The sequence below is a fragment of the Penicillium expansum genome (genome assembly GCF_000769745.1).
Source record: "Penicillium expansum strain MD-8 chromosome Unknown contig143, whole genome shotgun sequence".
Classification (NCBI taxonomy): Eukaryota; Fungi; Ascomycota; class Eurotiomycetes; order Eurotiales; family Aspergillaceae; genus Penicillium; species Penicillium expansum.
In genome coordinates, this window is record NW_015971170.1 from 155,251 (window position 1) to 182,457 (window position 27,207).

The 27,207-nt window shown below is 49.9% G+C and overlaps 12 protein-coding genes across 12 annotated transcripts; 8 read left to right on the forward strand and 4 right to left on the reverse strand.

Moving 5' to 3' along the window:
* Positions 1-93: 93 nt before the first annotated feature.
* PEX2_042770 (uncharacterized protein) lies at positions 94-2,634 on the forward strand (the record flags this gene model as incomplete). Its single annotated transcript, XM_016741552.1, has 9 exons — positions 94-112; positions 167-375; positions 437-1,269; positions 1,325-1,490; positions 1,551-1,719; positions 1,786-1,854; positions 1,911-1,921; positions 1,980-2,014; positions 2,073-2,634. 9 exons carry the CDS (start codon positions 94-96, stop codon positions 2,632-2,634), a joined length of 2,073 nt encoding a protein of 690 aa, XP_016603562.1.
* Positions 2,635-2,874: 240 nt separating this feature from the next.
* On the reverse strand, positions 2,875-5,172 carry PEX2_042780 (mRNA-binding ribosome synthesis protein NOC2; the record flags this gene model as incomplete). The annotated part of the gene is made up of 1 exon (XM_016741553.1): positions 2,875-5,172. One exon carries the CDS (start codon positions 5,170-5,172, stop codon positions 2,875-2,877), a length of 2,298 nt encoding a protein of 765 aa, XP_016603563.1.
* Positions 5,173-5,402: 230 nt separating this feature from the next.
* On the forward strand, positions 5,403-6,255 carry PEX2_042790 (ESCRT-I subunit protein VPS28; the record flags this gene model as incomplete). Its single annotated transcript, XM_016741554.1, has 3 exons — positions 5,403-5,492; positions 5,547-5,783; positions 5,848-6,255. 3 exons carry the CDS (start codon positions 5,403-5,405, stop codon positions 6,253-6,255), a joined length of 735 nt encoding a protein of 244 aa, XP_016603564.1.
* Positions 6,256-6,721: 466 nt separating this feature from the next.
* Positions 6,722-7,877, forward strand: PEX2_042800 (S-adenosylmethionine-dependent methyltransferase; the record flags this gene model as incomplete). Its single annotated transcript, XM_016741555.1, has 3 exons — positions 6,722-6,752; positions 6,819-7,076; positions 7,144-7,877. 3 exons carry the CDS (start codon positions 6,722-6,724, stop codon positions 7,875-7,877), a joined length of 1,023 nt encoding a protein of 340 aa, XP_016603565.1.
* Positions 7,878-8,518: 641 nt separating this feature from the next.
* On the forward strand, positions 8,519-9,323 carry PEX2_042810 (uncharacterized protein; the record flags this gene model as incomplete). Its single annotated transcript, XM_016741556.1, has 2 exons — positions 8,519-8,716; positions 8,814-9,323. 2 exons carry the CDS (start codon positions 8,519-8,521, stop codon positions 9,321-9,323), a joined length of 708 nt encoding a protein of 235 aa, XP_016603566.1.
* A 151-nt stretch (positions 9,324-9,474) lies between these two features.
* rok1 (RNA-dependent ATPase ROK1) lies at positions 9,475-11,646 on the reverse strand (the record flags this gene model as incomplete). Its single annotated transcript, XM_016741557.1, has 1 exon — positions 9,475-11,646. The coding sequence occupies one exon, from the start codon at positions 11,644-11,646 to the stop codon at positions 9,475-9,477; it is 2,172 nt and encodes a 723-aa protein (XP_016603567.1).
* A 471-nt stretch (positions 11,647-12,117) lies between these two features.
* PEX2_042830 (F1F0 ATP synthase subunit g) lies at positions 12,118-12,942 on the reverse strand (the record flags this gene model as incomplete). Its single annotated transcript, XM_016741558.1, has 3 exons — positions 12,118-12,349; positions 12,411-12,495; positions 12,696-12,942. 3 exons carry the CDS (start codon positions 12,940-12,942, stop codon positions 12,118-12,120), a joined length of 564 nt encoding a protein of 187 aa, XP_016603568.1.
* Positions 12,943-14,613: 1,671 nt separating this feature from the next.
* On the forward strand, positions 14,614-15,774 carry PEX2_042840 (NAD(P)-dependent alcohol dehydrogenase; the record flags this gene model as incomplete). The annotated part of the gene is made up of 1 exon (XM_016741559.1): positions 14,614-15,774. One exon carries the CDS (start codon positions 14,614-14,616, stop codon positions 15,772-15,774), a length of 1,161 nt encoding a protein of 386 aa, XP_016603569.1.
* A 725-nt stretch (positions 15,775-16,499) lies between these two features.
* agdC (putative alpha-glucosidase) lies at positions 16,500-19,550 on the forward strand (the record flags this gene model as incomplete). The annotated part of the gene is made up of 7 exons (XM_016741560.1): positions 16,500-16,710; positions 16,773-17,380; positions 17,437-17,680; positions 17,740-17,817; positions 17,872-18,396; positions 18,445-18,553; positions 18,623-19,550. The coding sequence occupies 7 exons, from the start codon at positions 16,500-16,502 to the stop codon at positions 19,548-19,550; spliced, it is 2,703 nt and encodes a 900-aa protein (XP_016603570.1).
* Positions 19,551-21,479: 1,929 nt separating this feature from the next.
* Positions 21,480-22,860, forward strand: PEX2_042860 (glycoside hydrolase family 16 protein; the record flags this gene model as incomplete). Its single annotated transcript, XM_016741561.1, has 2 exons — positions 21,480-21,851; positions 21,910-22,860. 2 exons carry the CDS (start codon positions 21,480-21,482, stop codon positions 22,858-22,860), a joined length of 1,323 nt encoding a protein of 440 aa, XP_016603571.1.
* Positions 22,861-23,937: 1,077 nt separating this feature from the next.
* On the reverse strand, positions 23,938-25,404 carry PEX2_042870 (uncharacterized protein; the record flags this gene model as incomplete). The annotated part of the gene is made up of 1 exon (XM_016741562.1): positions 23,938-25,404. One exon carries the CDS (start codon positions 25,402-25,404, stop codon positions 23,938-23,940), a length of 1,467 nt encoding a protein of 488 aa, XP_016603572.1.
* A 189-nt stretch (positions 25,405-25,593) lies between these two features.
* On the forward strand, positions 25,594-27,141 carry PEX2_042880 (threonine--tRNA ligase MST1; the record flags this gene model as incomplete). Its single annotated transcript, XM_016741563.1, has 1 exon — positions 25,594-27,141. The coding sequence occupies one exon, from the start codon at positions 25,594-25,596 to the stop codon at positions 27,139-27,141; it is 1,548 nt and encodes a 515-aa protein (XP_016603573.1).
* Positions 27,142-27,207: the final 66 nt, after the last annotated feature.

Here is a 27,207-nt window from a genome sequence, read left to right on the forward strand (position 1 = left end):
CATTACATCGATAACGCCTCCACGGCAAAGAATCCAACACACAAAACAGATTGCGCATTCTCAAGTCCTGGCGAATTTTGTCGCCAAATTAATATGCATGCACCGCTGATCCGTATGTGCACCTGGTCTACTTTGCCAATAATTTTCAACTAACCGTTTTATACAGTCCGCAAGTGGCGGAGGAAGACTGGGAACGCCATAATGGCAGTGCTCCCGCCTCTGAATTTCTTGACGCTACACTATCTCTATTTCATTGCTACATGCATGATCGCTAGTATCATTTTCTATTTAACATCGACGCCATGGCTCAGTGTTGCCTACGTGGACTCGATTTTCCTGTGTGTCAGTGCCATGACCGGTGCTGGATTGAATACGGTATGGACTGAATCTAATCTCATGTATGGACTGTTTCGTAGGCTAATGACCCAATTAACAGGTGGATCTGTCAACTCTGAATAGCTTCCAACAAGCAGTTTTGTTCGTCCTGCTTATTTTGGGCCATGCCATTCTTATCTCCCTCACCGTACTTCTAGTACGTAAGAGGGCTTTCGAGGCAAAGTTCAAGGGTGTCTCCGATGAGCGGGAAAGAGAGCGGTCTACTCGTAACCCCTCGCAAGTTGAACTGCAGGACCGGGAACCCGTTCAAGGAAGTACCGGGGCTGATCTCTCCGGCGAGAACACCGATGGACTCAGCTGTAAGCCACGCGCAAAGACATCTGTGCTGGTCCAAATCAAACCGGGAGAGTCATCATCCCGTGATGAACAGCAATGGGTGGACGACGACCAAAAAACCATTGGCGGCACACCCCGTCACCATCACCACCGAGTCTTCCCCATGGCTGGCATTGGGGCGAGACCGGATCTGCATAATCACCCCCGCGACGCAGTGCCCAATGTTCCCTTGGTAGTCGAGGATTCAGTATCTGGCTTCAAGGGACTTCTCCGTGGTACGCAGAAGTACATGGCGTCTAAGGGACTTGTGTCTCGCAACTCCCAGTTCCACGATCTCACTCCTGCTGAGCGTGATGAGCTAGGTGGCGTCGAGTACAAGGCCGTCTCATTTCTGTCGGTGGTTGTGTTCCTTTACTTTATCTTGTTCATTATCTTTGGCATGATCGGTGTCGGTGGCTGGCTGGAAGTCAATGATCCCGAAGTGACGCGCACGAATGGCCTCTCGCCTTTCTGGACGGGTGCTTTCTTTGCTGTTTCTGCTTTCGTGAACAGTGGCATGTCGCTTCTGGATGCTAATATGACTGCTTTGCAGTTGAAGTAGGTGGCCTAGACCCCTTATGTTCCAATCGTCAAGCTTGCTGACCTTCTCTAGTGCTTACCCACTTCTCACAATGGGATTCCTGATTCTTGCCGGAAACACCCTCTTCCCATGTTTTCTTCGGTTCATCATCTGGACCATTAGGATCATGCTTCCGGATCGGCCGAGGTGGCAGTCGTGGCGTATAACCCTTGATTTCATCCTGGAGCATCCTCGAAGGGTAAGTCATGTTGTCTTACTCTAATAGCTTGCAGAATCTAGACACTTATCATGAAGCCAGGTCTATACTAATCTCTTCCCTGCTCGCCATACGTGGTATCTACTTGGCACAATTATCATTTTGAACGGTATCGACTGGGCGGCATTTGAGCTGCTGTCTATTGGAAACAAAGACATTGAGAGTCTTCCTTCTGAGTACCGTGTGTTGGATGGACTCTTTCAAGCCCTAGGTATGTCAACCAATACCATCACCCGCGTCATATCCGAATCAAGCTAACGAATCCCTTCGAATAAAGCGGTACGCGCTGGTGGATTCTACGTTGTAACCATTGCCGATCTTCGCCAAGGTCTCTTGGTTCTCTATGGTAAGTGCCTTCAAAATCCCCACACTGAAAGATCATCATACTAACAGAATCTCTAGTGCTCATGATGGTAAGACATATCAATCTCACACTCCATACATCAAACCCCAAACTAACAAGTCCCCCAGTACGTCTCTGCGTACCCAGTAACACTCACAATGCGGTAAGTAACCCATGAATCAAACCCACACCAAATCAACCGCCACCTAACACACACACAGCAACACGAACGTCTACGAAGAACGCTCGCTAGGCATCTACGCGCACGACGAATCCCCAGATTCACCAGCAAACACAAGCCGCAGCAACGTAGTAATGGACCTAATCCGCCACCACCTCGGCCGTCCAGGCCCATCTGAGACTTCGCGCGGCTACTTCGTGCACCAGCAGCTCCGCTCCCAGCTCAGCCATGACCTGTGGTGGATCGCGCTGGCGGTATTCTTCATCGCCATCCGCGAGTCAGACCACTATGAATCCCAGCCTGTGGCTTTCTCCACCTTCAACATCATCTTTGAGGTTGTATCTGCTTACGGATGTGTCGGTGTCAGTCTTGGGTTCCCTGGGAAGAATTACTCGTTCTGTGGCGCATGGCATACTGTTAGCAAGTTGATTCTTGCGGCTGTGGCTTTGCGCGGTAGACATCGCGGTTTGCCCGTTGCTATTGATAAGGCTGTTATGTTGCCCAGTGAGTCCTTGGCTTGGGCTGAGGAGGAGGATGCTGCTATGCGGAGGGATAGGTCTAGGGCTTGGGGTCAGGACCATGGACCTGTTGGGTCTGTTTAGCTGGTGCATTTTGATATACCCCCTTTTTGCTCGTTGATTTATTGGACTGTTTTACAGAGCGTAGATTTATGAGACCTATGATGATATGAAGCTTGTTAAGATAAATGATTCTTTTTGTAGGACTGAGTAACTACCCATGGTGTATCCTGGTAAACAAAGACATATGCAATAACCGTGTGAAGTAGATGGACATGGACGTGGACAAGGAGATATACAAATTAAACAAAAAAACTAGACGATCTACTCGTCCTCCATCTCCAGCTCGTCTTCATCTTCACTCTCGATCTCGGCTTCCTCCTCGCTCTCCAATTCCTCCTCACCCTCATCCTCATCCTCGCTGCCATCATCACTGCCAGCAACACCACCCATCTCCTCATCCTCTCCACCGTTCTTCTTCGCCTCCTCTCTGCGCTTCTCTTCCTCAATACGACCCTCTTCGAGGACAGCAGCACGTTCCTCACGCAGCTTGCGCTGCGTCTTAACGAACGCACCGACAGGAGTAGTCTCCCAGTCAACATCCTTGAGGAAAGATTCGACGCTAGAGCGGTTGCGGGGAGCATACGAGACGTTCATACGACGCTCCTCGATCCAGCGGGCATTGGTCTCAACCTTCTGCACGAGCAGCAGGATCATCTGGTTGATCTTGGCGTTCTTGTTTCCACCGCTGCGGGCAGAGACCTGCTTCAGCCAGCGCTTGAGGGAGACAACGACGGGCACGGACAGTTCCGGGAAGGCAATGTGCTTGGACCACAGGACGAAGAACTCGGAGAGGAGCTCGGCGACCTGCTCACCAATGCCGTCCTGGTAAGTGCGCGAGCGCAGGTAGGATTTAGGCGCGCGGATCGCTGTGTTGAAGTCCAAGGGCTTGAGCGTGCTGGACTTGGGGTGCTTGCGCATCTCCGCGGAGGTCAAGACCTCAAGAAGTGAAGCTGAGAGCGGGATATAGGTGCCTGTGGCGCGGGAAATGCGGAGCAGGGAGCGCGTCAATTGGAAGCGCAGAGGGAAGTACGTGGCGGTTGGGATGAGGCGCATGGCGCCCAGGGTGATTTGCACGACGGGGTAGATGAGGGGACGCAGAGCGGACTGCTTGCCGATTTGAGCCTCGACAAGGCCATCGCAGTGCTGTGAAAGCACTCGGGACCAGAAGTCCAGTGAGTGCACGTATTGCCAGTTGTAGATGGTCTTGTAGGACTCCTTGGAGGTGTTGGTAATACTCTTGCGCAGGTGCATAGCAAGCTGACGAATGAAGGAGAATCCTGCTGTGTATGAGACGTTCTGGTCGATGCCCCAAATTTCGGCTGCGGAGTTCTTCATCAGGTTCACGCCTGCTAGCGTGTGCACCGTTGTGTTGCGGCTACCCTTGACAACACCCTCATAGGTGGCCTTGAGCACACTCTCTCTGATACCTGCATCTCCCAGAACCATAAGGCGGCGCAGAATCAAGAAACCTGTGATACGGGTGGCGTCGGCCGTGGACACATCAGCCCAAATTCCGACGACAATCTTAACGAGTGTCTTCAGCACCTTGCGGAACTGAAGAAGGTAAGGCAGCATGGGCTCAATTGACGCGAGGGTCAACTTGAGTGTCGATGCATCGGACAAGTTAATCAGAAGCTGGTGAACTGAAGCAGTGTGCGATTTGATCAGAGGTGTGAGGGTCTTGAACTTTTTGGAATCCAATGACACCCTGATCTTGCCAGAAGCGCTCTCCTTGACGGGGAGATGGTGGGCCAGGACCTTGGGGATGGTGTTGAGGGCCGTGACGAGAACCTGGTGGTAGACGTTCTTGTCGGAGATGGTGTATTTTTGCTCGGGGGCATCGGGGTCATTGACATAGGCGGCCGCACGGAAAGCGAGCACAGCCTGGCGCATGGCTCGGATCGAGTTCTGCTCCTCCATCAACTTCTGCCACTTCTTGACCATCTCAATAGTGAGGGTCTCATCCTCGGGCTCCTCCTCTTCCTTCTTGGACTTCTTCTTCTTCTTTTTAGCCGGTTCCTCGTCTTCTGGTTCTTCGCTTTCGCTCAGAGCGTCAACCTCTGAAAGATCGCCTTGGTCACCGAAATCGAGCAGTTCAGAATCGTTTTCCTTCAGATATTTATAGAACTCAGGGTCCTTGTCCTTCAATGACTCCAGCTGGTCCTTGTGCTCGTCGTAAGCATCGACGCTGTCTTCATCACTCTCGCCCTCAGAAGCCTCGGCGTCCGCCTGTGCCTTGTCTTCTGAGCGCTTGCGCTTGCCGATCTTGGGGGTGGTATCCTTCTTGCTGGCCTTCTTTTCCTTCTCCTCGGGAATATCGAAGCCGCCAGCGAAGAAGTCGTCGACGTTCATTTCGGAAAAGGCATTTTGTTTCTTCGCTTCCTCCGGGTTCGCTGCTGCGGCGGCTTCGGCTTCGGCGCGGCGAGCAGCACTTTTTTCCTTGCGCTTGTCGTTCAGTTGATGTCTCTGCTTGATCTTGGCATGCGCTTTGCGTCGCTCGAGGACATCCGGCAGACGGTTCTGCACGAACTTCTTGGTCGATTTTTTACCTCCAACCATTTTGAGAGATTAATGCAGAAAAGAGTCTGCAAATGTAGCTTGGTCGAAAAATGGCTGGTCAAAAAAAAAATTTGGGGAGAAAATCGGCGGGTCCGCCTTTCAGACCGCCTTTGGCATCGGGCGATAACGTCCAGACAATCTACAAGACAACAAGACGTCCTTCGCACTTACGATTGACGATTGACGATTGACGACTGACGGTTATTGTACATATCGAGAATTTGTCGAAAATGTACTCACAACGCCCACTTTCGTATGCGCCAACCCCCTATAGCTACACACCTAACCCCGCCCGGTCGGCCACAATCAACCTCGATGAAGTATGGATCCTTGTCTCCGCATTGATAGTCGTATTGACTAATGACTTATCTTAGGAAGTCAAATTAGCATCCAGCTCAACCGAACGCGACTTATACGAATCACTAGCCGAAATCTATAGCATCATCGTCACACTCGATGGACTCGAGAAAGCATACATCAAGGACGTGGTCACCGAGGCAGAATATACCGAGACATGCACAAGGCTATTGAAGCAATACAAGTCTAGTCTTGGAGATGAGACAGTGTCGCGGGAGTTCGTGGATCTAGAAACCTTCAAACGGACCTGGGGTGTGAGTGTTCTCCATTTTACCCCGCAAACTCCAAAGCATCTCTGACGCCAGGTGGACGATATAGTTAGAATGCCCACGAGCCACAGAGCGATTGCGCATCGGTCTTCCAGCTACAGTTGAACAAGCTTCTCACGGTGCATCAGCCCCCAGCATGGGCGCAGCAGCGACGGGACAGGCTGGCGGTGCCTCGGGTAGTCTTATTCTTGCAGCAACCGAAAACTTCATCACCTTCCTCGATGCATTGAAACTCAACATGGTATCTAAGGATGCACTGCATCCGCTCTTATCGGAGGTGATTCAGTCTGTGAACAAGGTAACAGATACCGATTTTGAAGACCGCGGCAAGATCATTCAGTGGTTGATCGCATTGAATCAAATGCGAGCTACTGAGGAATTGAGCGAAGATCAAGCGCGTGAGCTTGCATTTGATATTGAGCAGGCTTATCAGGGTTTCAAGGCAACGTTGAACTGACTTCGGGAATCATTTACTTGGTAAGGCGTTTATATGGACGGACAGTATAGATACCATTATGTTTTCATGTTAACATGATCCTCAGTGATTGCTAGCTTAATATACCCACTCTGGCTTGTTTTTGGTTGAGTCCTTGTAAAGTACATTGATTAGGGGCATCTATTGTATTCCTAAAACAGAATCTAGGTCAGCGGTATACGCTGTTCGGGCAAGTCTACCCTTCTTTTCTCATTCGCTATCAAGAGTCTTCGTTTTTATGATTCCTGTTGTTGTGTTGATATCTTGATGCCTGATAATCTAGGCGACAGTCAACCCGCGGAACGGCAGCGCCAGCCTTTCCTCTTTGGGAATATTTTCTTTTTTTCTCCGCCACATTTCGTCCGATTCTCTTAGCTGGGAGACTAATTTGTTGCTTTACATTCCTCTCCAGCAAGACTTAGAGATCATACAACATAGAGTTATCACCATGATCAGCGCTACAGATGAGCCCCTACATGGTTAGTTCACAATCTACCCCTCTAGTCCATTCGGTCCACAAAAGATAATGGAGCTGATAAGCGCAGTGCTTGATCTCCCGCAACTCTACCAAAAGCCCTCGGGAACCGATCTCGTGAAAGCTTTAGCTCTGTTGAGCTTACAGCCACGCACATTTGGCACGACCGCGGATGTCGTCAAAGGCCCCGCGGTCCAGCCCGCAGGAGTGACTCGGTATCTCACATCCATCATCGCCAGTCCACTCGCATGGCTCGATACCGAGGAACTCCGGGAGGCAATCTGGGATACGGCCGCTGCACGATTAAGTGAACGGTCTGGTCGAACCGGTAAGCAGGCCACCGTCTCTCCGGCTGTGTTATGTTATCTCGCTGACCGTGACTCATTTGCCACCAGCTATGCCGGCAATGTCTCGAATCTTCAACGTGCCCACCGGCTCCGGCGAAGAATACACACTGACCCTCCACGAACCGTCAATCACGGCGGATAACCTCGGTATGAAGACTTGGGTGTCTTCTTATCTTCTCTCGCGCCGGCTTCACAACCTCAGATCGCCACCGGCACTTGTTTCCTCTTCGGCTGCTCCCTCCACATTGAAACCTCTGCGGGCACTCGAGCTCGGGGCTGGAACCGGATTAGTCGGGCTTTCCTTCGCGGCTCTGCAGGGTAAATCTGCCACCGTGCACCTCACCGACTTGCCCGAAATTGTCCCCAACCTCGCCCACAACGCTGCGTTGAACGTAGAACTCCTCACCAGAACTGGGGCGACTGTGACCACCGGTTTGCTTGACTGGTCGGTCACGCCGTCGCCACTTCCAACTGCGGAAGAGCAGTTTGATGTGATTCTTGCCGCGGATCCATTGTACTCGCCCAACCATCCCAAATGGTTGGTCGACACCATTAAGCCCTGGCTTAGCCGTGGGCTCGATGCGCGGGTCGTGGCAGAGATGCCACTACGAGATGCATATCTGCCGCAGGTGAAGGAGTTCCGGCAGCGAATGGGCGAGTTGGGTCTGGCTGTTGTTGAGGAGGGCGAGGAGATCGGTTACGATGACTGGGAGAGTGCCGATGGAGGCGCGCTGGCCGTCAAATGTTGGTGGTCGATTTGGGGATGGAGTGAAAAGGTATAATGGCAGTATTGCCAGGTCATATTGGGAATGGTGACCAAACGAAATGACGAATAATAACGATACACGATAGATTAGAATAGGGATTCCTAGACGTTGGTTATTGAGCAATGCAAGCAACCTTCCAAAGTCAGACCTTAAAAATGAATTTCTCGTATCATTTTTTTTCAGTGGAAATCAACTTGATGAATGAGGAAACATTGTTGGTCGACAGAAAAGAGGAGCAGGTCCATCACGTGGCGATGACGTCGGTGTCACCATTTTGATGGATCGTGAATTTCTACTTGGTCCTGTGTTTCCAAGGATTCAGAAATTCTAACAAGAATGACTTGTGTCTATACTCATTTGTCAAAAACAGATATTATCTACTTCCATGTGGTCAGTCAAGAGCCCAACATTATTCAAATATCAAGCAAATCATACTAATGCGACAATAGACCTGAGTCCAGACCAAAACGCCAGAATACCAGCTCCAAATTCTCAAAACACCCATACCAACGTGCTATTCATAGCCGACCAAATACAAGGATCTGAATCGCGACACAATTGCATATACTACCATCCATATACCGACTGTGGTTCGGCAAACATCGCATACCTAATATCGCATACCTATATCCCATATCCCACCAACCACCTACATAATGATCGGACTTCTAGCCCTCACCTCCATTCCAACAGTGACGGGTGTCGCCCTCGCTTCCAGTGAGCAGCGCAAAGCAAACCAGCGCAAAGAAGAGGCCCGTCGCATGGTGAAGTTCAACATCGTAGCAGAATGCGATGGGGACACAGACGATGATCGCGAATTGAACGGGATGGCTGTTGTTGTAAGAGATGAGAAGGTAAGGAACCCAAATGCAATAGAGACGCCAACAGTCCCTACAGACTTCATAACCAAAAACCAGATTACAAACTAGACTAACACATCTACCCTCACAGGTCTACCTCGCCGACCCAGATCCCTCCAAACGATCACCACCAGCCTTCACAGCCCTAGCCTTCTATATCGAGTACCCCGAACCGGAAGAATTGAAATACCTCAAGCGCGAGCGCGGTCTCGGCCTCCCGACTTACGTCCAGGACAACCCGCCCCTTCTCAACTGGATCTATGCAGATACCGAAACGCATGAATTGCGGTACGGGAATCGGTCGCAGAGTGTGGAGCAGCTGGTTGAGCCATGGGACTGGTGTAAGAATGAGAAGTTCATTTCGCTTGAAGGGAACCAGAATTCTTTTATTGCAGTTGAAGAGGAGGAGGGTGAATGGGCGCTTCATTATGATCGTGATGGCGACGAGCTTGCGGGCGTTCTTGAGGAGCAAGGTTTACTGGATTGTGCTTTTGTGCCTGTCAAGTTGGTGAGGAAGGTTGTTGAGGAGAGACCGCCGCCACCACCTGCTGCTCAAGCTGCAGCTCCTCGGGGCCAGGGGAATGGTCAGAGCCAGAAGTAGATGGATGGATAGATATCATGATTGAGACGAGGGACTTTTATGTGTATATACTTCATGAGATGACTTAATGCGTTTATGATATGATCGTGATTAAGGGAATACCGCGGTAGCAACCTTGGAATAGTGTATTGTACAGTAGAAATTTGAGCATTTAATCATCCAATCCACCCCAGCTACCAGTATCGCTGACGTTGCCACTAGTCGCTGCGGCAGCCTTCCTGTTACGACTGGCCTCGATAGCACCCCTTTTGTTATTCTCCAAGCGACGCTCAAAGCCACTCTTGGTACTGATTCTCATACCACGAGCGCCCTTTCCATCATCCTCCTTATCGGTCAATCTTGGGGCCTGGCGCGCCTTGACACCATGCCTCTTCATATCCTTCTTGCTGTTCTTGCTCAAGTTCGGCAGAGCGTCGAGCAGCCATTTCTGGATGGACTTTTCGCCTTCTTCACCGCCGCGTAGCTTCTCGCTGACGTCGATGATGTTGGCAATGCTCTTCACGTAGGGAATGTCCTCCTTGGTGTAGTAGGTGACAGCGATACCGCCCTCGCGACCAGCACGACCGGTTCGCCCCACGCGGTGGACGTAGACGGCGGCCGAGTTCGGAATATCGTAGTTGACTACGCCGTTGATACCGCGGAAGTCGACACCGCGGGCTAGCAGATCTGTTGTAACCAAAATCCAGATCTCGCCTTTGCGGAAGTCGCGCATGATATCGGACCGTTGGCCATCTGAGAGATCGGAGTGGAGAACCGCAATACGGGAGGATCCACCGGCTTCAGCAGGGATATCATATTTGAGTTCGGAGTGTAGGGCCACCGCACGAGGGATGGTCTGTGTAAAGATGAGGAAGGGAGGACGAAGGCGGATATCTGATGCTGAGGCTGCAGCGGGGCGAAGAAGTTGGCGAAGTCCCATCAGTTTACCCTGCTCTGTTGCTGCATACACGAGCTTGTGCTCGATGTTGGGGATTGCAGAGTCTTTCAATCCTACAACCAGACGAAGTAGTGCATGTGGCTCGCTTGGCTTTTGTCCTAGATCTTCCAGTCGCTCTTTGATGGTCAACTTGGTGAGATCCTCGATATTGGATCCCATGGTGGCTGACCAAAGGCCGACACGCAAGTCGGGGTGTGAGCATGATTTCCAGATATCCAGTGTCTGTTCTCGGAACAACGGGTCCAAGAGGACATCAGCTTCATCCATAACCAAACTCCGCACTAGAGGTAATGTTGCCATGGTGGTTGTCCGATTCGCAGAAAGAGCATTGACCAACATCAGAGGCGTAGTGACGAGAATATCACTCTTGGTGACCGGAACATTGGCTCGCTCCTTTGCTGGCTTGCTTTCGGCATCTTCATCTTCCGACCCGGATGATTCTTCGCTGTTCTCTTCAAGAACCTTGGCGCCAGCACCACCATCATCTCCAACACGCATACCCTTTCTCATCAGCGTGATCTTCACGCCAGTTCCAGCCACTAGCTTGCGGCCCTCATTGACGATCTGGCTTGCAAGCTCCCTAGTGGGCGCCACAACCACAGACAAAATACCATGCTCGTCGGGGTTTGAGTGGTGGTGTCGAACAATTTTGTTGATCACAGGGATCAAGAATGACAATGTCTTGCCGCTGCCGGTGGGAGCAACGACCAGAAGATCTGGCTCAGAAGATTCTCCAAGAAGCAACGGAAGGGTTCCAAGCTGGACCTCTGTAGGTACGGTAAATCCTTGCTCTGCAACGTTCTCTGCGAGTCGCGAGGAGATCTTGTATTTAGACCGAAGTTCCTTGAAGTTAAGCAGGGGCTCCGGGAACAAGCGTCTGGCACGCTTCTGCTCCTTCTTACTGAGAGTCGGCGCCTCTTCTTTCTTTGACTTCTTCTTTTTCTTCTTGGAATCTTTGGTAGATGTAGGCTGGACTTGGATCTCTTCTAAGTCGCGCATGTCTGTAACCTTGATCTTGTGTGAGTTCAAGATAGTGCGACGCTCCACTTCATCCATGGAATCATCGTCATCGGATGCAGCATCCTCAGCAGACACTTTCTCATCGTCCTCGGTCGCAGCAGTCGCAGCAGCGGTTTCCGTCACACTGACTGCAGGGCGCTTGTTGGAACTGAAAAAGTCGAGATCAGGGACATCTTCCTCATCCTGTTGAACGGCAGCGCCTCTTTTTCTTTTTTTGCCATTCTTGGCAGACTCGAGCTTGTCGGTCTCCGCGGTCCGGAAGAGCTGCGGGTTAGCTGCTTTTCCAGTGGACGGTAGACGAGAGTCTGTAGCCGACGAGACGGGCTTTAATTTTGTTGACCGAGTCAACAATCTGAACGCATCCATTTCTTTTGTTGGTTGAGTCGAAAATGTCGTTGATATTGTGAAAAGAAAAAAAAGTGGTCCGCCGACTTTCCTCCCGGGCCAATCAGCGTTGTGCGTCATCTATCACCGCCGCCGAGGCGGAGGACAAAACAACGAGAGAAGAATAATTTCCACAGGTGGAATAGTCTGGACGTAATGGACATACCATATCAGGACTACTATTCGTACCCAGGGAATCTGGATCATGGTTACAGAGAGATTTATGGAGGAAAGAGAAGAGGAAAAGTCGAGATCAACAGACTTTCAGATTACAATGGAGCATACAAACAGTAGCATTTACACATTCAGAGATCACAAACAGTACAGGAAATGAATTGCAGTTTCAAGGTCTATCTCAGACAACAGTTTAAATTCCATCGTCTATCATACACAGCGCGGGAAGATTAACATAGGAAAAAAAGGAAAGGACGATTCTCTTCTATCCACATCCACTTAGTGCGCGTGCGCAGGCTCGCCACGGTAACCAATAATGTTCATGCGACCGATCATCTCGCCAACAGTGAAGAAGCCAATGACCTCAGCGGCAGTGACACCGGCGAAGGCGAGCTGCTTGGGGCTGGCGTTGCGGATAGAGGCGAGGATAGTCGAGGGGGAGGGGAGGGTCTTGAGGGCGGCAGGGTTGCTGATGAAGGGCTGGAAGTAGGACTGGAAGGTGGCCAGGTTGCTAGGAGAGATTGTTAGATTGGGGGTAAAGGGTCGAGTACCGAGTACGGAGTCCGACTTACGGAGGAGCCATGTTCTGGCCACGGAACACCAGTCTGCCGAGCTCAATTCCGACCTTGGAGTAGTAGAGGGTAGGAGGGATCAAAGCTAGATTGATTGATGGTTAGCTATACATCTTATACAAATGTAACCCACGGATTGAAGTCAACAAGGAGGTCGGGATTGGGTGGCACAATTCCAACCGGATCAATCGGTCAATCATTGGCTTGCTCTTTAGATGAATGCCCAATGTCCAACGCTCCAGTGTAGCCATCCAAACAGGTGAAAAAAACAAGAGTGTCCCTTACAATCGACGAAAGAGATGACCTTGCCGGCGGGTCCACCGATCTTGCGGAGGGCACCAGCGGCGTTGGAAATGGCAGGACCAGCGGAAGCAGAGACCTTGGACAGACCCTCAGAGGCCTTGGAGGCAGCTGAGGAAGCAGTCTCACCAGCCTTGGAGGCAGCCTCCGAGGTGGACGAGGCGTGTCTGACGACGGTTCTCCGGGTCAGGAACTGCGATTGCCGCAGGACGGCACGGGTGGCGGCGGGCATTTTGAATACTGCGGAGGAAATGAGTGGAAAAGAGGAAGTAAGCAAAAGACACCCGAAGCAATCGCTAATAGGAGAGCAGTATGATCTAATGATCTGGAGTTTCGCGCAACGGCAGAACCAGATGAAGATTTGACGCTCGGGAACTTCAGGAATTGCGGGTCACGTGAGTCGCCTTTTGGCCCAAGTAAACAATATACTTTTCTATAGATCTAGAGGGATTTTAGGGGATTTATAGGTTTACCATTTATATGTTAAGCCCCATCTTGCTTAGAGTTGTGAATCTAAAAATTAATAAGAACCCTAGCACTTTGCTATAACATTGTACCTGCATCCGACCCCATTAGTTAGTTGATCACAACCTGGAACTATACTCCGCATAGTAGAATTAAGGGAATACGTTTTTTTTTTCTTCTAGAAGGACTAATAGACATAATAGCTTCTTTCTCTTAAGAAATACTGTACAGGATATATCTACCAAAAAAAATGTACATATTAAAGCAGTTGTGCGCCGATATATATATAATGTAATGTACCGCAAAGCTGCACTATCTGTTTTCCGTTACTAACAAAATTAAGTGGAAAAATCTGAAATGTGATCCAGACCATGCATCAAGGATAATAGACAATAGATATATCGAGAAACAAAGACAGAGTATCGTCAAATTTACGTTAAGAAGAATGCGGGTGGCGATCTATATAGTCCAGAGAGAACCCGACTAACATAAAAACTACCTAGGAGGGTATATATATAAAGAGCGATCTATTTCAGGTGGTTATAAATGATGCTACAGTAACTATTATTCAATTACATGTGCCTCTGATGTGCATTTATCATCACCTTGCAATTGTGACACTACCAAACAACCGCAGCAGCCAGTCCAATGGACAATTGTATAGAGTAGACCTGGGCTTAGTCTTTGTCTCACACAATACTACCTACATCCATGGATGTATACATAGTAAGTAGTCAGATGATAATGATTGTTACACGTCTCCTCGCTATAGTTTGAAATATCCGAGAGATTGGTTGTTGGATCCCGATAGGCTTGTAATTGGGAACAAAGTATCGATGCATGGTAAGACAAGTTGTATCCATGTTATACATATAGGTATCATATTTAGATATATAGTACTCCGTAGAGAGATATCCATACGCAGGTAGAAAAATAAATAAATAATGCCTGAGGCTATAAAATGGAGTTTGCACTGTTTGTCTCGGAAAAAAGCATTTGCTCCACTTGAAATTCACCTCCACCGGAGAATTACCTCTCTTGATACAATTCTCACATGGTATACCTTTTGACTTGAACCAGAAGTACTTTAGATTGTTGAGTATGAACCAGACCAAGATAACATGAGGAAACAATCCTGGAAGGAAATTGAAACGGCATCATTGAACAATATTAACCGATAGCCGATCAACAATTCGGCCCGAGACTGAGAGCGGGCAAGGGTTTCCCAATTCAGACGGAGAAGGGAGTTGAATCCCCCCGGTTAAATCGAAAGCCCCCTCCACTCCACTTTTTTGTTACTCCATCTATCAACGTGGGGTTGAACAATGTGAGATCACCGGACACCAGATTTTTTGTTTCGAGTATTAAAGTGGCTGTTCCCTCGTATTAATGCATTCATTCTCCATTTTCTTCCTCTCCCCTACCTCCGCACTACACAATGACTTCCGCAACAACCGTCACCAAGGCCAACATCGGTGTTTACACCAACCCAAAGCATGACCTTTGGATTGCCGAGTCCACCCCCACGGCAGAGGACATCAATGCTGGCAAGGGCCTGAAGGCTGGCGAGGTCACAATTGAGGTGCGCAGCACCGGTATTTGCGGATCTGATGTGCACTTCTGGCACGCCGGTTGCATTGGCCCCATGATCGTCACGGGCGACCATGTCCTTGGTCACGAATCAGCCGGCCAGATTCTCGCTGTTGCCCCTGATGTTACCCACCTCAAGGTCGGCGACCGTGTTGCCATTGAGCCCAACGTTATTTGCAACGCCTGCGAGCCCTGTCTGACCGGTCGCTACAACGGTTGCGTCAATGTCGCTTTCCTCTCCACACCACCCGTCGATGGCTTGCTCCGGCGGTACGTCAACCACCCTGCCGTCTGGTGCCACAAGATCGGTGATATGAGCTATGAGGACGGTGCTTTGTTAGAGCCTCTCAGTGTGACCTTGGCGGCTGTCGAGCGCAGTGGTCTGCGTCTCGGTGACCCACTGCTCATCACCGGCGCCGGTCCTATCGGTCTGATCAGTTTGCTCAGCGCACGCGCCGCTGGTGCCTGTCCAATTGTCATCACTGACATTGACGAGGGCCGCTTGGCCTTCGCTAAGTCCCTGGTTCCTGAAGTGCGCACCTATAAGGTGGAGATTGGCAAGTCGGCCGAAAAATGTGCCGACGGTATCATTAATGCCCTAAATGACGGCCAGGGTTCTGGCCCTGATGCGCTGCGCCCCAAGCTGGCCCTGGAGTGCACCGGTGTCGAGAGCAGTGTCAACTCCGCCATCTGGAGCGTCAAGTTCGGTGGTAAGGTGTTTGTTATCGGTGTGGGCAAGAACGAGATGACCATTCCCTTCATGCGTCTCAGCACCCAGGAGATCGACCTGCAGTACCAGTACCGCTACTGCAACACCTGGCCTCGGGCCATTCGTCTGGTTCAGAATGGTGTGATTGACTTGCGCAAACTGGTTACTCACCGTTACTCCATTGAGGACGCTCTCAAGGCCTTTGAGACCGCCGCTAATCCTAAGACTGGCGCCATCAAGGTGCAGATTATGAGCTCGGAGGAGGACGTCAAGGCCGCCACTGCTGGCGAGAAGTTCTGAGCTAAGAGTGAAAAAGATGAGCGGTATTTGAGAACATCAGCGGGTTTCTGGTTGGGATCAAGAGCGGCTGTTGGCGTTTGAAGATTTTCTTTTTATATTCATGAATGATGCCTAGAGGATGCCCTTGGGCAGAATAGAAGCCCATGAAATGGCTATTTTATTTCACACAATTTTTGGTTAAAGGTAGAAGGTAGAAGGTAGACACTGGACCGACACCCACATTAAAGAAATAGATGATGGTTTGGGGGACCTTGCAAGTCAAAATCATCTCACGTCATTCTCGGACTTCAGCTGGGCCTCATCTGGGAGAAACAAAATCAATAACAAGGAGCCTAAAAATAAGACCCTGCAGCATGAATCTGGAGCTATTGGAGCTACTGTACTATGTACCTCGTATAGGCCCGAAATCGGGCGCCGATCATCGCCAAGAGGGAGCATCCGATAATTGCCCGTTCCCCCGCGCAACAAGGATTTGGCGATGTGACAGCGCAATTGTCAATGTAATGCTATGCAATGTCACTCATCATGTGGCCGGCAAATGTATCTTTCTCTAGCATCCCCTTGATCTATGTTGTATCACTCCGCACTCCCCCTCCATTTAGATATGGGCCAGTGCATCCCTTAAAAGGGTGCACTGTCCCTCTTGTCAATCTACGATTTTTAGTGTATCCTGCTGTGTGCATGCTGTGTTTGTCCTGTGCTTCAATGCTCGCCCGATTTTAAACATGAAAGGCACATTGTTTCTCCTGGCTCCCCTCGTGGGTGCCGCTGTTCTGGGATCAACGTCACAGCTTGACGGTTGTCCTGGCTATAAAGCCTCCCATGTGAAGCAGTCGGGTCAGAGGTTGACTGCTGACCTCGATCTTGCTGGGGATACCTGTAATACCTATGGCACGGATCTTCCAAACCTAAAGCTCCTTGTAGAGGCACAGACTGGTATGTTGCAATACCCCTATACTCCATCCCTAGCTATGAATGTATACTCATCGTTCTACTAGAAACTCGCCTCCATGTCATGATCTACGATGCCGATGAGGAGGTCTACCAAGTACCAGACTCTGTTCTGCCCAGACCCGAGAGTGCAAACGGGCATCAAAAGGAGTCCGCCCTTCGCTTCGACTTCGAAGAGAATCCTTTCTCATTCCGTGTTCTGCGCGGGGATGAAGTGCTCTTCGACACTTCTGACACCAACATCATCTTCCAGTCTCAGTACTTGAATTTGCGCACTTGGCTTCCCAATGATCCTAACCTGTATGGTCTGGGCGAACACAGTGATTCGCTACGCCTGCCTACCACTAACTATACTCGCACTATCTGGAACCGTGATGCATATACCATCCCTTCTAACTCAAACCTCTACGGTACTCATCCTATCTACGTTGATCACCGTGGAGAAAAGGGCACCCATGGTGTCTTCTTTTTGAACTCGAACGGCATGGATATCAAGATCGATAAGACTGCTGATGGTAAACAATACCTCGAGTATAACACTCTCGGTGGAGTCCTAGACTTCTACTTCATGGCCGGTCCGACCCCCAAGGAAGTGAGCGAGCAGTACTCCGAGGTCGTTGGTCTTCCTGTTATGCAAAGCTACTGGACTTTTGGAGTATGTTATTTCCACATCGGATTTTTGAAATTGTGTTCTAATTAACATTCTTCCAGTATCACAACTGCCGATATGGCTACCAGGATGTCTTCGATGTGGCCGAGGTAGTTTACAACTACAGCCGTGCTGGGATCCCACTCGAGACTATGTGGACCGACATTGACTACATGAGTGGTCGACGGGTGTTTACTCTAGACGATGAGCGGTTCCCTGTGGACAAGATGCGCGAGTTGGTTTCGTATCTTCACAAGCATGACCAGCATTACATTGTTATGGTCGATCCGGCCGTCAGTAACTCTGGTAAGTGTGATAATTACTTGCTCCTCCTCATTCCGCTCTAACAGTGAGTGTGACACTAGATAACGGTGCTTTCAAACGAGGCCACGACCAGGGCGTCTTCCTGTACCGTGACAAGGAACAGAACGAACTCTACGAAGGTAAGTTTACCAACAGAACCACAATATCCACCGTTCCTAACATTATATCTCTAGGCGCCGTCTGGCCCGGCCTAACCGTCTACCCAGACTGGTTCAACAAAGACACGCAGAGCTACTGGAACTCAGAATTCAAGCGATTCTTCAGCGCAAAAGACGGCGTCGACATTGACGGTCTATGGATCGACATGAACGAGGCTTCAAACTTCTGCCCGTACCCATGCAAGGACCCAGCACAATACGCCAAGGAGAACGACCTACCCCCAGCGCCTCCGCCAGTTCGATCGTCTCCCCGCCATATCCCCGGCTTCCCAGCTGATTTCCAACCTGGTTTTTCTTCATTTGGGGCTTCTTCGTCGCAGCGTGTGAAGAGAGGCGACACTGTTATTGAGACACGTAGTGTCATCGAGGAACGGAGTCGTGGTGGAAATAAGGTCGGCTTGCCTGGTCGAGACCTTATTAACCCGCCTTATCAGATCGCAAACGAGGCTGGTTCAATTAGCAATAAGACTATTGATACTGATATCATTCATGCCGGTGAGGGTTACGCTGAGTATGACACGCACAATCTCTATGGAACTAGTAAGTCCCCCGTGTTTATTATCGGAACCTTCTTAACACCAACCCTAGTGATGAGCTCGGCTTCGCGTGAGGCAATGTTGAAGCGTCGACCCAACGTGCGACCCTTAATTATCACGCGTAGTACATTCGCTGGAGCAGGTTCTCATGTCGGCCACTGGTAAGATCATATAAAACTCCGAACCCAGCCTACAATATACATCTATACTAACCCCAATTCCCCCAACAGGCTCGGCGATAATGTCAGCCAATGGGATAAATACCGCATCTCAATCTCGCAGATGCTAGCCTTCGCATCAATTTTCCAGATCCCAATGGTCGGCAGCGACGTCTGCGGTTTTGCCGGAAACACAACCGAAGAGCTATGCGCCCGCTGGGCAATGCTCGGCGGCTTTTATCCGTTCTATCGGAACCACAACGAGTTCGGTACCGTGCCACAGGAATTCTACCGCTGGCCAACTGTGACCAAGGCCGCGAAGAAGATCATCGATATCAGATACCGTCTTCTCGATTATCTCTATACTTCTTTCCATCGTCAGACCTTGACGGGAAGTCCCTTCCTCCAGCCGCTGTTCTATGTCTACCCTGAAGATAGCAAGACCTTTGATAACGAGCTGCAATTCTTCTACGGTGATTCCATTCTCGTCTCGCCTGTCTCGGAAGAGGGCGCTACCTCCGTCGATGCCTATTTCCCAAATGATCTTTTCTATGATTGGTTCACTGGCGTTGCTGTGCAGGGTGATGGATCTGTGAAGACGATTACTGATCTTGCTGTTACGGATATCCCGATTCATATTCGTGGTGGGAGTATCATCCCCCTCCGTACGGCAAGTGCTAAGACCACAACGGATCTGCGCAAGCGCGGCTTTGAGATCCTCATTGCGCCTGGTGTTGATGGATCTGCTGAGGGTGAGCTGTATATTGATGATGGCGAGTCGATTCAGCCGGACAGTGCGGCGGAAATTCAGTTCAAGTACCGGGATGGCAAGCTTAAGATCCAGGGTCAGTTTGGGTATCGGCCTAATGTGGTTGTTGAGACTGTTACGCTGCTTGGGCAGAAGAATAAGCGTCGGGATGTTGGGTATGATGCACAGAAACAGAGCTTTACAAAGAAGGTCCAGATTGAGTTGACTGGGCCTGCTGAGGTGACTCTGTAAGTTTCATTAGGGATTTTTTAGGGCTATGGGGGTTGGATTATGGTTGTTTAAGTTAGTTGAGTTAGTTGAGTTTGAGGGCTGTTTTTAAATTGCGGGAGCCACCTGGGCATGGATGTTTGGTGGAGGTTATTCCAATTTCCGGGGAATACCACATTCTTTAGGTAAAGTCCGAACGCCACGTTTTTTTTTTCTATTCTCAATTTCTGATCCGATGTACAACTTGAAGTCAGTAAAGCGAGTATTTTTACTCGGTATAAAATGGACAGAAGCCATGATTGGATGGACCGATTAACGTTCCTGCATCTGAGCCCCGTACCCAGCCACCTGGGCGAGTTAACAATCACGTGTATAATATGTACTTCCATGTACGATGTTTGTGTGTTGTATAAATGTATAAATGTATAATCGTAAATGATTATAAATGTTTGAGGGTCTGAAAAGAAACCTGATAACAATAATTCCCTTGCATAACCTTGCATAAGAGGGGACGTTAGGAGGGGAGAAAGACAGGGCTTTTTGAGATAACAATGAAAATTTCAACTCTTTTAAGGACAAGAAACACTCCATGCATACTCTTTACCAGTGAGACAATGAGACTAATAAAGGACTGAATACTCTTCTACAACCAGTCAGATAGGCTATTCTAAGGACCAAAGTCTCACCCAGCCCCGAGTGAGGTGGTATTGACACTAGTTCAGGCACAGGCCGCTAGTTCCTGAGTCATCTGATAAAAACCCACGACTTGTGGGTTTTGTTTTAAAAAATTGAGTTATTATTAGTATTAAGTTTGGGCAATCTTATGCGAGCTGTTTTTTTTTATTATTATTATGAGTGTATTGAGTAGAACATATTTATGAGAAAAGGTATATTGAGGACGAAGCCCTCATACTGTAAACTACAGTGGCCTAAGTAGGATTGTGGTCGAGTGGCCCGTGTTTCATGATTACATGGATGTGATAGTGATGATAGACATTAATTTAATTAACTGGGGGGGTTTAGGATGATCTACAAGATATATTGAGTAATGCCATACTAGAGTGTAATAAATGTCATGGTTGGAATTGTAATATAAGAATCGGCCCTCGGGAAAAAAAAAAGAAAGAAAAAAACCCCCATAATAAGGCAACAGCCGGTCGCTTAAGTTCGAGGGCTGGGAGTACGGAGTACGGAGTACAGGAGTACAATTAGTATGATGTATGTTATGCTATTGAATTTTCTTTTATGGACCCTGGATGTAACGATGGTAAGTACTGTACACTGTGATAATAATTTCGCCTTTTCTAACACATGATCGGATCGGCTGATCGGGTACTTGGAGGTCACCATATACCTACAATATAGACTTAGGCATTGCTTATGTTGTACACCTGGGCACATAGTAGGGATGACTGTGTATATTGTATGTACAGAATACTCCGTAATCTATACATACCTAGGTTAGGTAGTAGTACTATACTTCACCCATGGATATTTCCAGCCTCATCCTTCCAAGGTTGTCTCGCGACCCAATCCAATGATCGTCGAACCCCACTTTTCCCCCTCATGGAACATCAAAGGGGGTCCACTTTGACTGGTCTTACCTTTTTGTCTCAGCGTCTGCTGGCCTTGCCGCCCGGGATCCAATCATTTCTCTTTCTCAGTTACTCCCGCCTCCCTTTTTTTAGTAGCGTGGCAGTGTACGGAGTACGGAGTAATATATTTTGTATGTATACTTTGTATACTTTGTATACTATTATGGAGAAGGTACGGAGTAGATAAAGTGGCACCTTCCCAGTCGTTCTTTCCCAAGGTTCCTACTACAATCCACTTTCGTTTCCACTTTCCTCATTATACAAAGGATATATAATAGGGTCGTTCCCTCGTTGACTTCCCTTTCTTCTCTTGTTTACATATTCACGTCTCTTTGATCGCGCGCGTATTATACCCAAAATGCCGTCTTTCATGAAGTTCGCTGCTGCGGCTCTCGCCGTCGCTGCCCCTCTCGTTTCTGCTCAGACTTACTCTGACTGCAACCCCATGGAGACATCCTGCCCTCCGAACAAGGGTTCGACCGAGTCCAGCCTTCACTTTGACTTCACCCAGGCTAGTGGACTTGACCAGTGGAAGATCAGTGGCGGCAGTGTTCCCACCGGCTCTAATGGTGCCGAGTTCACTATCAACAAGGAAGGAGATGCTCCTACCCTTGTCAGTGACTTCTACTTCTTCTACGGTGAATTGACCATGGAGATGAAGACTTCTCCTGGCCAAGGCATTGTCAGCTCCGCCTTTTTGCAGTCTGATGACAAGGATGAGGTTGACTGGGTACGTGATATTTGGGAGTCAAATATACAAAAGTGAAAAATTACTGACTGAAATACAGGAAGCATTGGGCGGAAAGGACAACACCATTGAGACCAACTACTTCGGAAAGGGCGATACCACCACCTATGACCGTGAGACTTGGGTCCCCGTCTCCAGCCCTCATGCCTCTTTCCACACCTACACCATCCAATGGTCCAAGGACACCATCAACTGGCTGATTGATGGTGCTAATGTCCGCACTCTTAACTACAACGATGCCCAGGGTGGTGCTCGCTTCCCTCAGACCCCTATGAACATCCACGTTGGTATCTGGGCCGGTGGTGCTCCTACCAACGGACAGGGTACCATTGACTGGGCTGGTGGTCTGACCGACTACTCCAAGGGTCCCTACTCCATGTACATCAAGAGCATCAGTGTCAAGAACGCCAACCCCGCCGAGTCCTACACTTGGTCCGACAAGTCTGGCTCCGCTGAAAGCATCCAGTTCACCGGCTCCAACGCCGTGAGCTCGCGCAGCACCACCACATCTGAGGCTCCCACCACCACCTCTGAGGCTGCCACTAGCTCCTCTTCCGAGGCTTCCTCTTCCACCCAGTCTCCTTCCACCACCACTGAGAGCACTTCCACCACCGAGAGCACTTCCGTCGCTGCTACTACTCTGGCTACTAAGACCTCCACCTCCTCCTCTGCCGAGTCCACTGCCGCCTCTAGCTCTGGTGCTGCCAGTGCTTCCAGCTCTGGTGTCTCCCCCAGCAGCTCTAGCAGCCCCAGCTCTAGCAGCCCCAGCTCTGGCTCAAGCTCTGGCTCCAGCTCTACCTCTGAATCTAGCTCCGGTTCCGGATCCAGCACTGAGACCGGCTCCAGCTCCAGCTCATCCTCTGGATCTGGCTCATCCACCAGTGCCAGTGCCAGCGCCAGCCCTAGCTTTAACGCAGCTGCCTCTGTCGCTGCCAGCTACTTGGGACCTGTCTCCCTCCTGGGTCTGGTGACCGCCCTGCTCCAGCTTTAAATGTCCCTTTCAGCGCTATGACTTTTTGACGCATCATTAACGAAACGCGCCTCGAAAGAGGATACTTGGCTGGACCGGGTATGGTAATGGTTGATGGATGCGATTTTCTTTTTTCTTTCTGGTTGTACCATTTTTTCCCCTTTGCGTTGTCCTTGGTGTGCTCAAATGCCTGCAATCTATTCTTTAGGTTGCCCGGATGTGTTCATTGGCATAGTCCGGTAACGAGCGATTTTCTTTGGGCGGACATCATGTATCTATCAGCGTCATACATACCTTTGCCATCGAGCAAATATGCAATAATACCAAGTCAATTGACTTTACTGAATACTTCACACATCATTTCCATTGTAGTTTACAATCTAGATCTCCTCACCGCTTATTTCCTGTTGATATGTCTCTTAGCTTTCAATTCCTATGGTGTTCGTATACCGAAAACCCTATCCCACATCCGCATCGCATTCTCATCGATCATATGCATGTCTTTTTGTTTTTTTCTGTGGCTTTGAGTTACATATGCACATCCACTATAATCCACCGGCCTCACCGAAAATAGACCTTCACACCGGAAAATGGACTTGGTATGAACCGTGGACTGAGGACTTGATTGTAATGGGCCTGGGCTTGGATTGGTTGATGATAAGTTGTACCTAATGAGACGTGTGTAGTCGGATTGGTTGACCGGGCGATGATTATATGGCCGAACCGTGGAAGATCGAAGAAGGGTCCCATACATACAGCATCCCTATGTTGTAATTTACATATTCCATACGGAGTACTTGGCTCGTGGATATGAATTGTAGGTTGCATTTGTGTACTCCGTATATTGCAGTACAATATCCTGAATAGTAATATCTTGTCGTGGCTCATTATTGCATCTAACTCATCTCATCTTCTCGGATAGAAACGCCCAAAGTCCCAAAAAAATGCACTCCAAACATTAACTCCCCAAACCAGACTGTAACTACAGCAACACCTAAAAAAAAAACCCTTCAAATTCAAAAATTCAATCAACTCTCGGACCCTGATCAAAATCCGAGCTCCCCCTCAGCGCCCCCAGCCCCCTGTGGAGACCTCAATTCACCAAGTGGAACCAGCCCCAGTCACACGTCGCAGATCCTTTAACTGCTGGGAAAGCCGTAACACCGAGTCAGCAACGGGACGATGGTGCGTGGCCGCAACCCGGAGAAGAGCAAGGGTTGCCGCAGGCCGGGGGGTGTGTGTGGGTTCGGTGGAGGTAGTGGAGGCCACGGCTGACGATGACGACTCCGTCCCTGTAACTGCATTGGCATCTGCATCTCCTGACGATCGTCCCCGGAAGAAATATGCCCCGAACGGTCCTAGCGGGAGCGAGTCGAGAACGGAATAGAGACGGTCGCTGCTGCTGTCCTCGGACGATCGGTATTTGGGGAATGTTGGGTTTCGTCGTTCTTCGCGTGCGACAATCCCATCTACCGCTTCGAGGTGGTCGTCTAGTGTTGTGAATCGCGTGTTGAGCGAGTCTGCTTTGCTGCGGATTTGAGAGCGCAGTCGGCCGAGGTACTCTTCGCGTCGTCGCATTTGGATCGCGAGACGTGTGTCTAGAGCTGCTGTGCCGCCTATTTCGGTTGCTGGTCGTGAGGCGAGGAGGCTGTCGATTGCTGAGCGCAGGTCGGCGCGTAGAGAGTCAAATTCCCATACTGCCGTTTGGACGGCTTGGTTGCTGCCGGTGAATTCGAGGTCTAGCGCATTGCGAGCGTCTGGGAAGGTTGATTTCAGTTGCGATTCTAGGTCGCCGAGCATGCTTTCGCTTTGTTTGAGGATTGCGGATAGAGGTGTGAGGGTTTCGAGGGCCGTGTCGAATATGAATTCCAGTTGGCGCTGGGAGGTTGCGAGGGTTTCTTCTGGGGTTATTGCGGATGGGTGGTAGGCACTGCGTGGTGGGTATGTCGTGGGGAGGGTGATGCAGCTGTTGGGGTAGAGAGTCTTGATGCTTGGGAGATGGCAGAGGTCCTTGGCTTGGTAGACTACCTCGGGGAGAACCAGCAGGTGCAGGATGATGGCGATCAAGACTGCGTTGATTGCTTTGCGGGCGAGGGCAGTATGACTACTAAAGATGGACTTGGATTTCACAACCGGGACTGCTTGTTTGGTGGTTGTCTCTGCAGATGAACCAGCGTCTGCATCTCCAACTTTAGCGCTGGTTCGGTCCTGCTCTCGGTGCTTTGCGCTCTTCTGTGTGGAAACTTTGCGTCGTTTTCTCATGCTTTCTGAGCCTTGTTGCTTCGGACTCCGCACATATTCTACCCATGACCCTTCTATATTAGGCGTTTCGCAGATAGAGGGCATGATGAGCTCCGGGCCTGATATGGTCCATGATGATGACGATGAGGATGTCAGTGACTCTGATGCAGGGTCAGCTGTCTTTGTGGTCGCTTTGCTGCTTTCATGCCGAGCATTTGGAGTTTTGGTGGGGTCCTCTTTTGGCTTCAGAGAAGCAGTTGATGCCATCACCCAGGATTCGCCAAGAGCCGCGCGATCTGGGGTATGAAGCTGTTTTGTAGACATGGCGTAAACATTTCAAGACATGTAATTCATGCAATAGTTAATACGTTCTGTAGTTAATATCCCACTCGGAGTGTTTCAAGAATGTTTAGAATGCGACTGGCCCAAGTAGATTGTTGCACGCGCAAAGCGGTGGGGAATGAAAGATCGGAGAAACCGCCGCGGCCGAGGACTTGAGAATCTTCAGCAACCATGCGCTCACTGCTTCGTCTACGACCGTCCCTAACGCCTGGCGTTAAATCTCTGCCATGGCAATTTACACGATCGCGACCGCTGTCATACACAGCCATTCGCCATTGCTCGTGTTCTGACAAACCCGAAGCTCCAACGATACCTCCCACCGACCATCGAGCTCTCGGAACAGCCCAGGAGCTCTTCACATCTTCAGTCTACAGTCCCGGATCTCCTCTATTCCTCCCAAATGGCACACATGTTGTCAACAAACTCATCTCCTTCCTCCGCACCCAGTACCTACAATACGGCTTTCGTGAAGTCTTAACCCCGACCATCTACAAAAAATCGCTTTGGGAGATATCGGGCCATTGGCAGAACTACAAAGATGATATGTATGAAGTGACTGGCAGAGGAGCCAGTGGTGAGGGAGAGGGCGAATTGGGCGAAGACGAGTCCTACGGACTGAAGCCAATGAACTGCCCCGGCCACTGCCTGCTCTTCAAGTCTCAGAATCACTCTTACCGCGACATGCCCGTGCGCTACGCAGACTTCAGTCCGCTGCACCGCAACGAAGTGTCCGGTTCACTTACAGGATTGACGCGAGTGCGCCGGTTCCATCAGGATGATGGGCATATATTTAGTCGCCCGCAGCAGATTAAGTCGGAAATCACGTCGGCGCTTGGATTCGTGGACATGGCTATGAAGACCTTCGGACTCGGCCCGTATCGATTGGTCCTGTCGACTCGACCCGAAACGGATTACATTGGGACTTTGGAGATGTGGGACAATGCCGAGATGCAATTGCGCGAGGCTCTGGATAGTACTGGACGCGAATGGGCGCTGAACGAGGGCGATGGTGCATTTTACGGCCCCAAGATCGATATCCAGCTCCAGGATCAAGCTGGAAAGTACCACCAGCTGTCTACTATTCAGTTGGACATGAACCTGCCACAGCGATTTGAGCTGGAGTATCAAGTTGCAGAGGGTGAGCCGGACTACAATCCAGCCACACCCGGGGTTGCAACCCCGGTTTTGATTCACCGCGCCATCTTCGGCTCATTGGAGCGGTTCTTGGCGTTGCTGATTGAACAGCACGGTGGCCACTGGCCATTTTGGCTTTCTCCGCGCCAGGCCATTATCCTGACAGTTAACCAAGATGATGCTGTTGTGCGCCAGGCTCAGGAAGCGGCGGCCAAGTTCGCTGGTTTCCGCGCATTGGTGAATGACGGTACCGCTGAGACGCCCCGTCCACTGTCCTCTGTCGACTCTACATTCTTGGTTGACGTCGATACCAGCGCACAGACCCTAGGCAAGAAGATCCAGCGGGCCAAACAGATGAAGTATAACCTCATCTTCATTCTCGGGCTAAGGGACCTGGCCGATGGTGGTATCACTGTTGATGTCACTGGACAGATGCAGAGCAAAACAGATAAAGATTCTCAGACACTGCAAGCGCTGATCAAAGCCAGACTAGGTGATGATGCGCTACAGAATCCTCGAGCTGTCAAACTTAGTATGGACGATGTTCATCCGCTATTGGTCGATATGGAGAAGAACTTTGTGTAATTTTGTATGTTGTATAACCGTGTGTGTTGTCATTTTGAGCGAGACTATTTCACTCCTATTATTGTA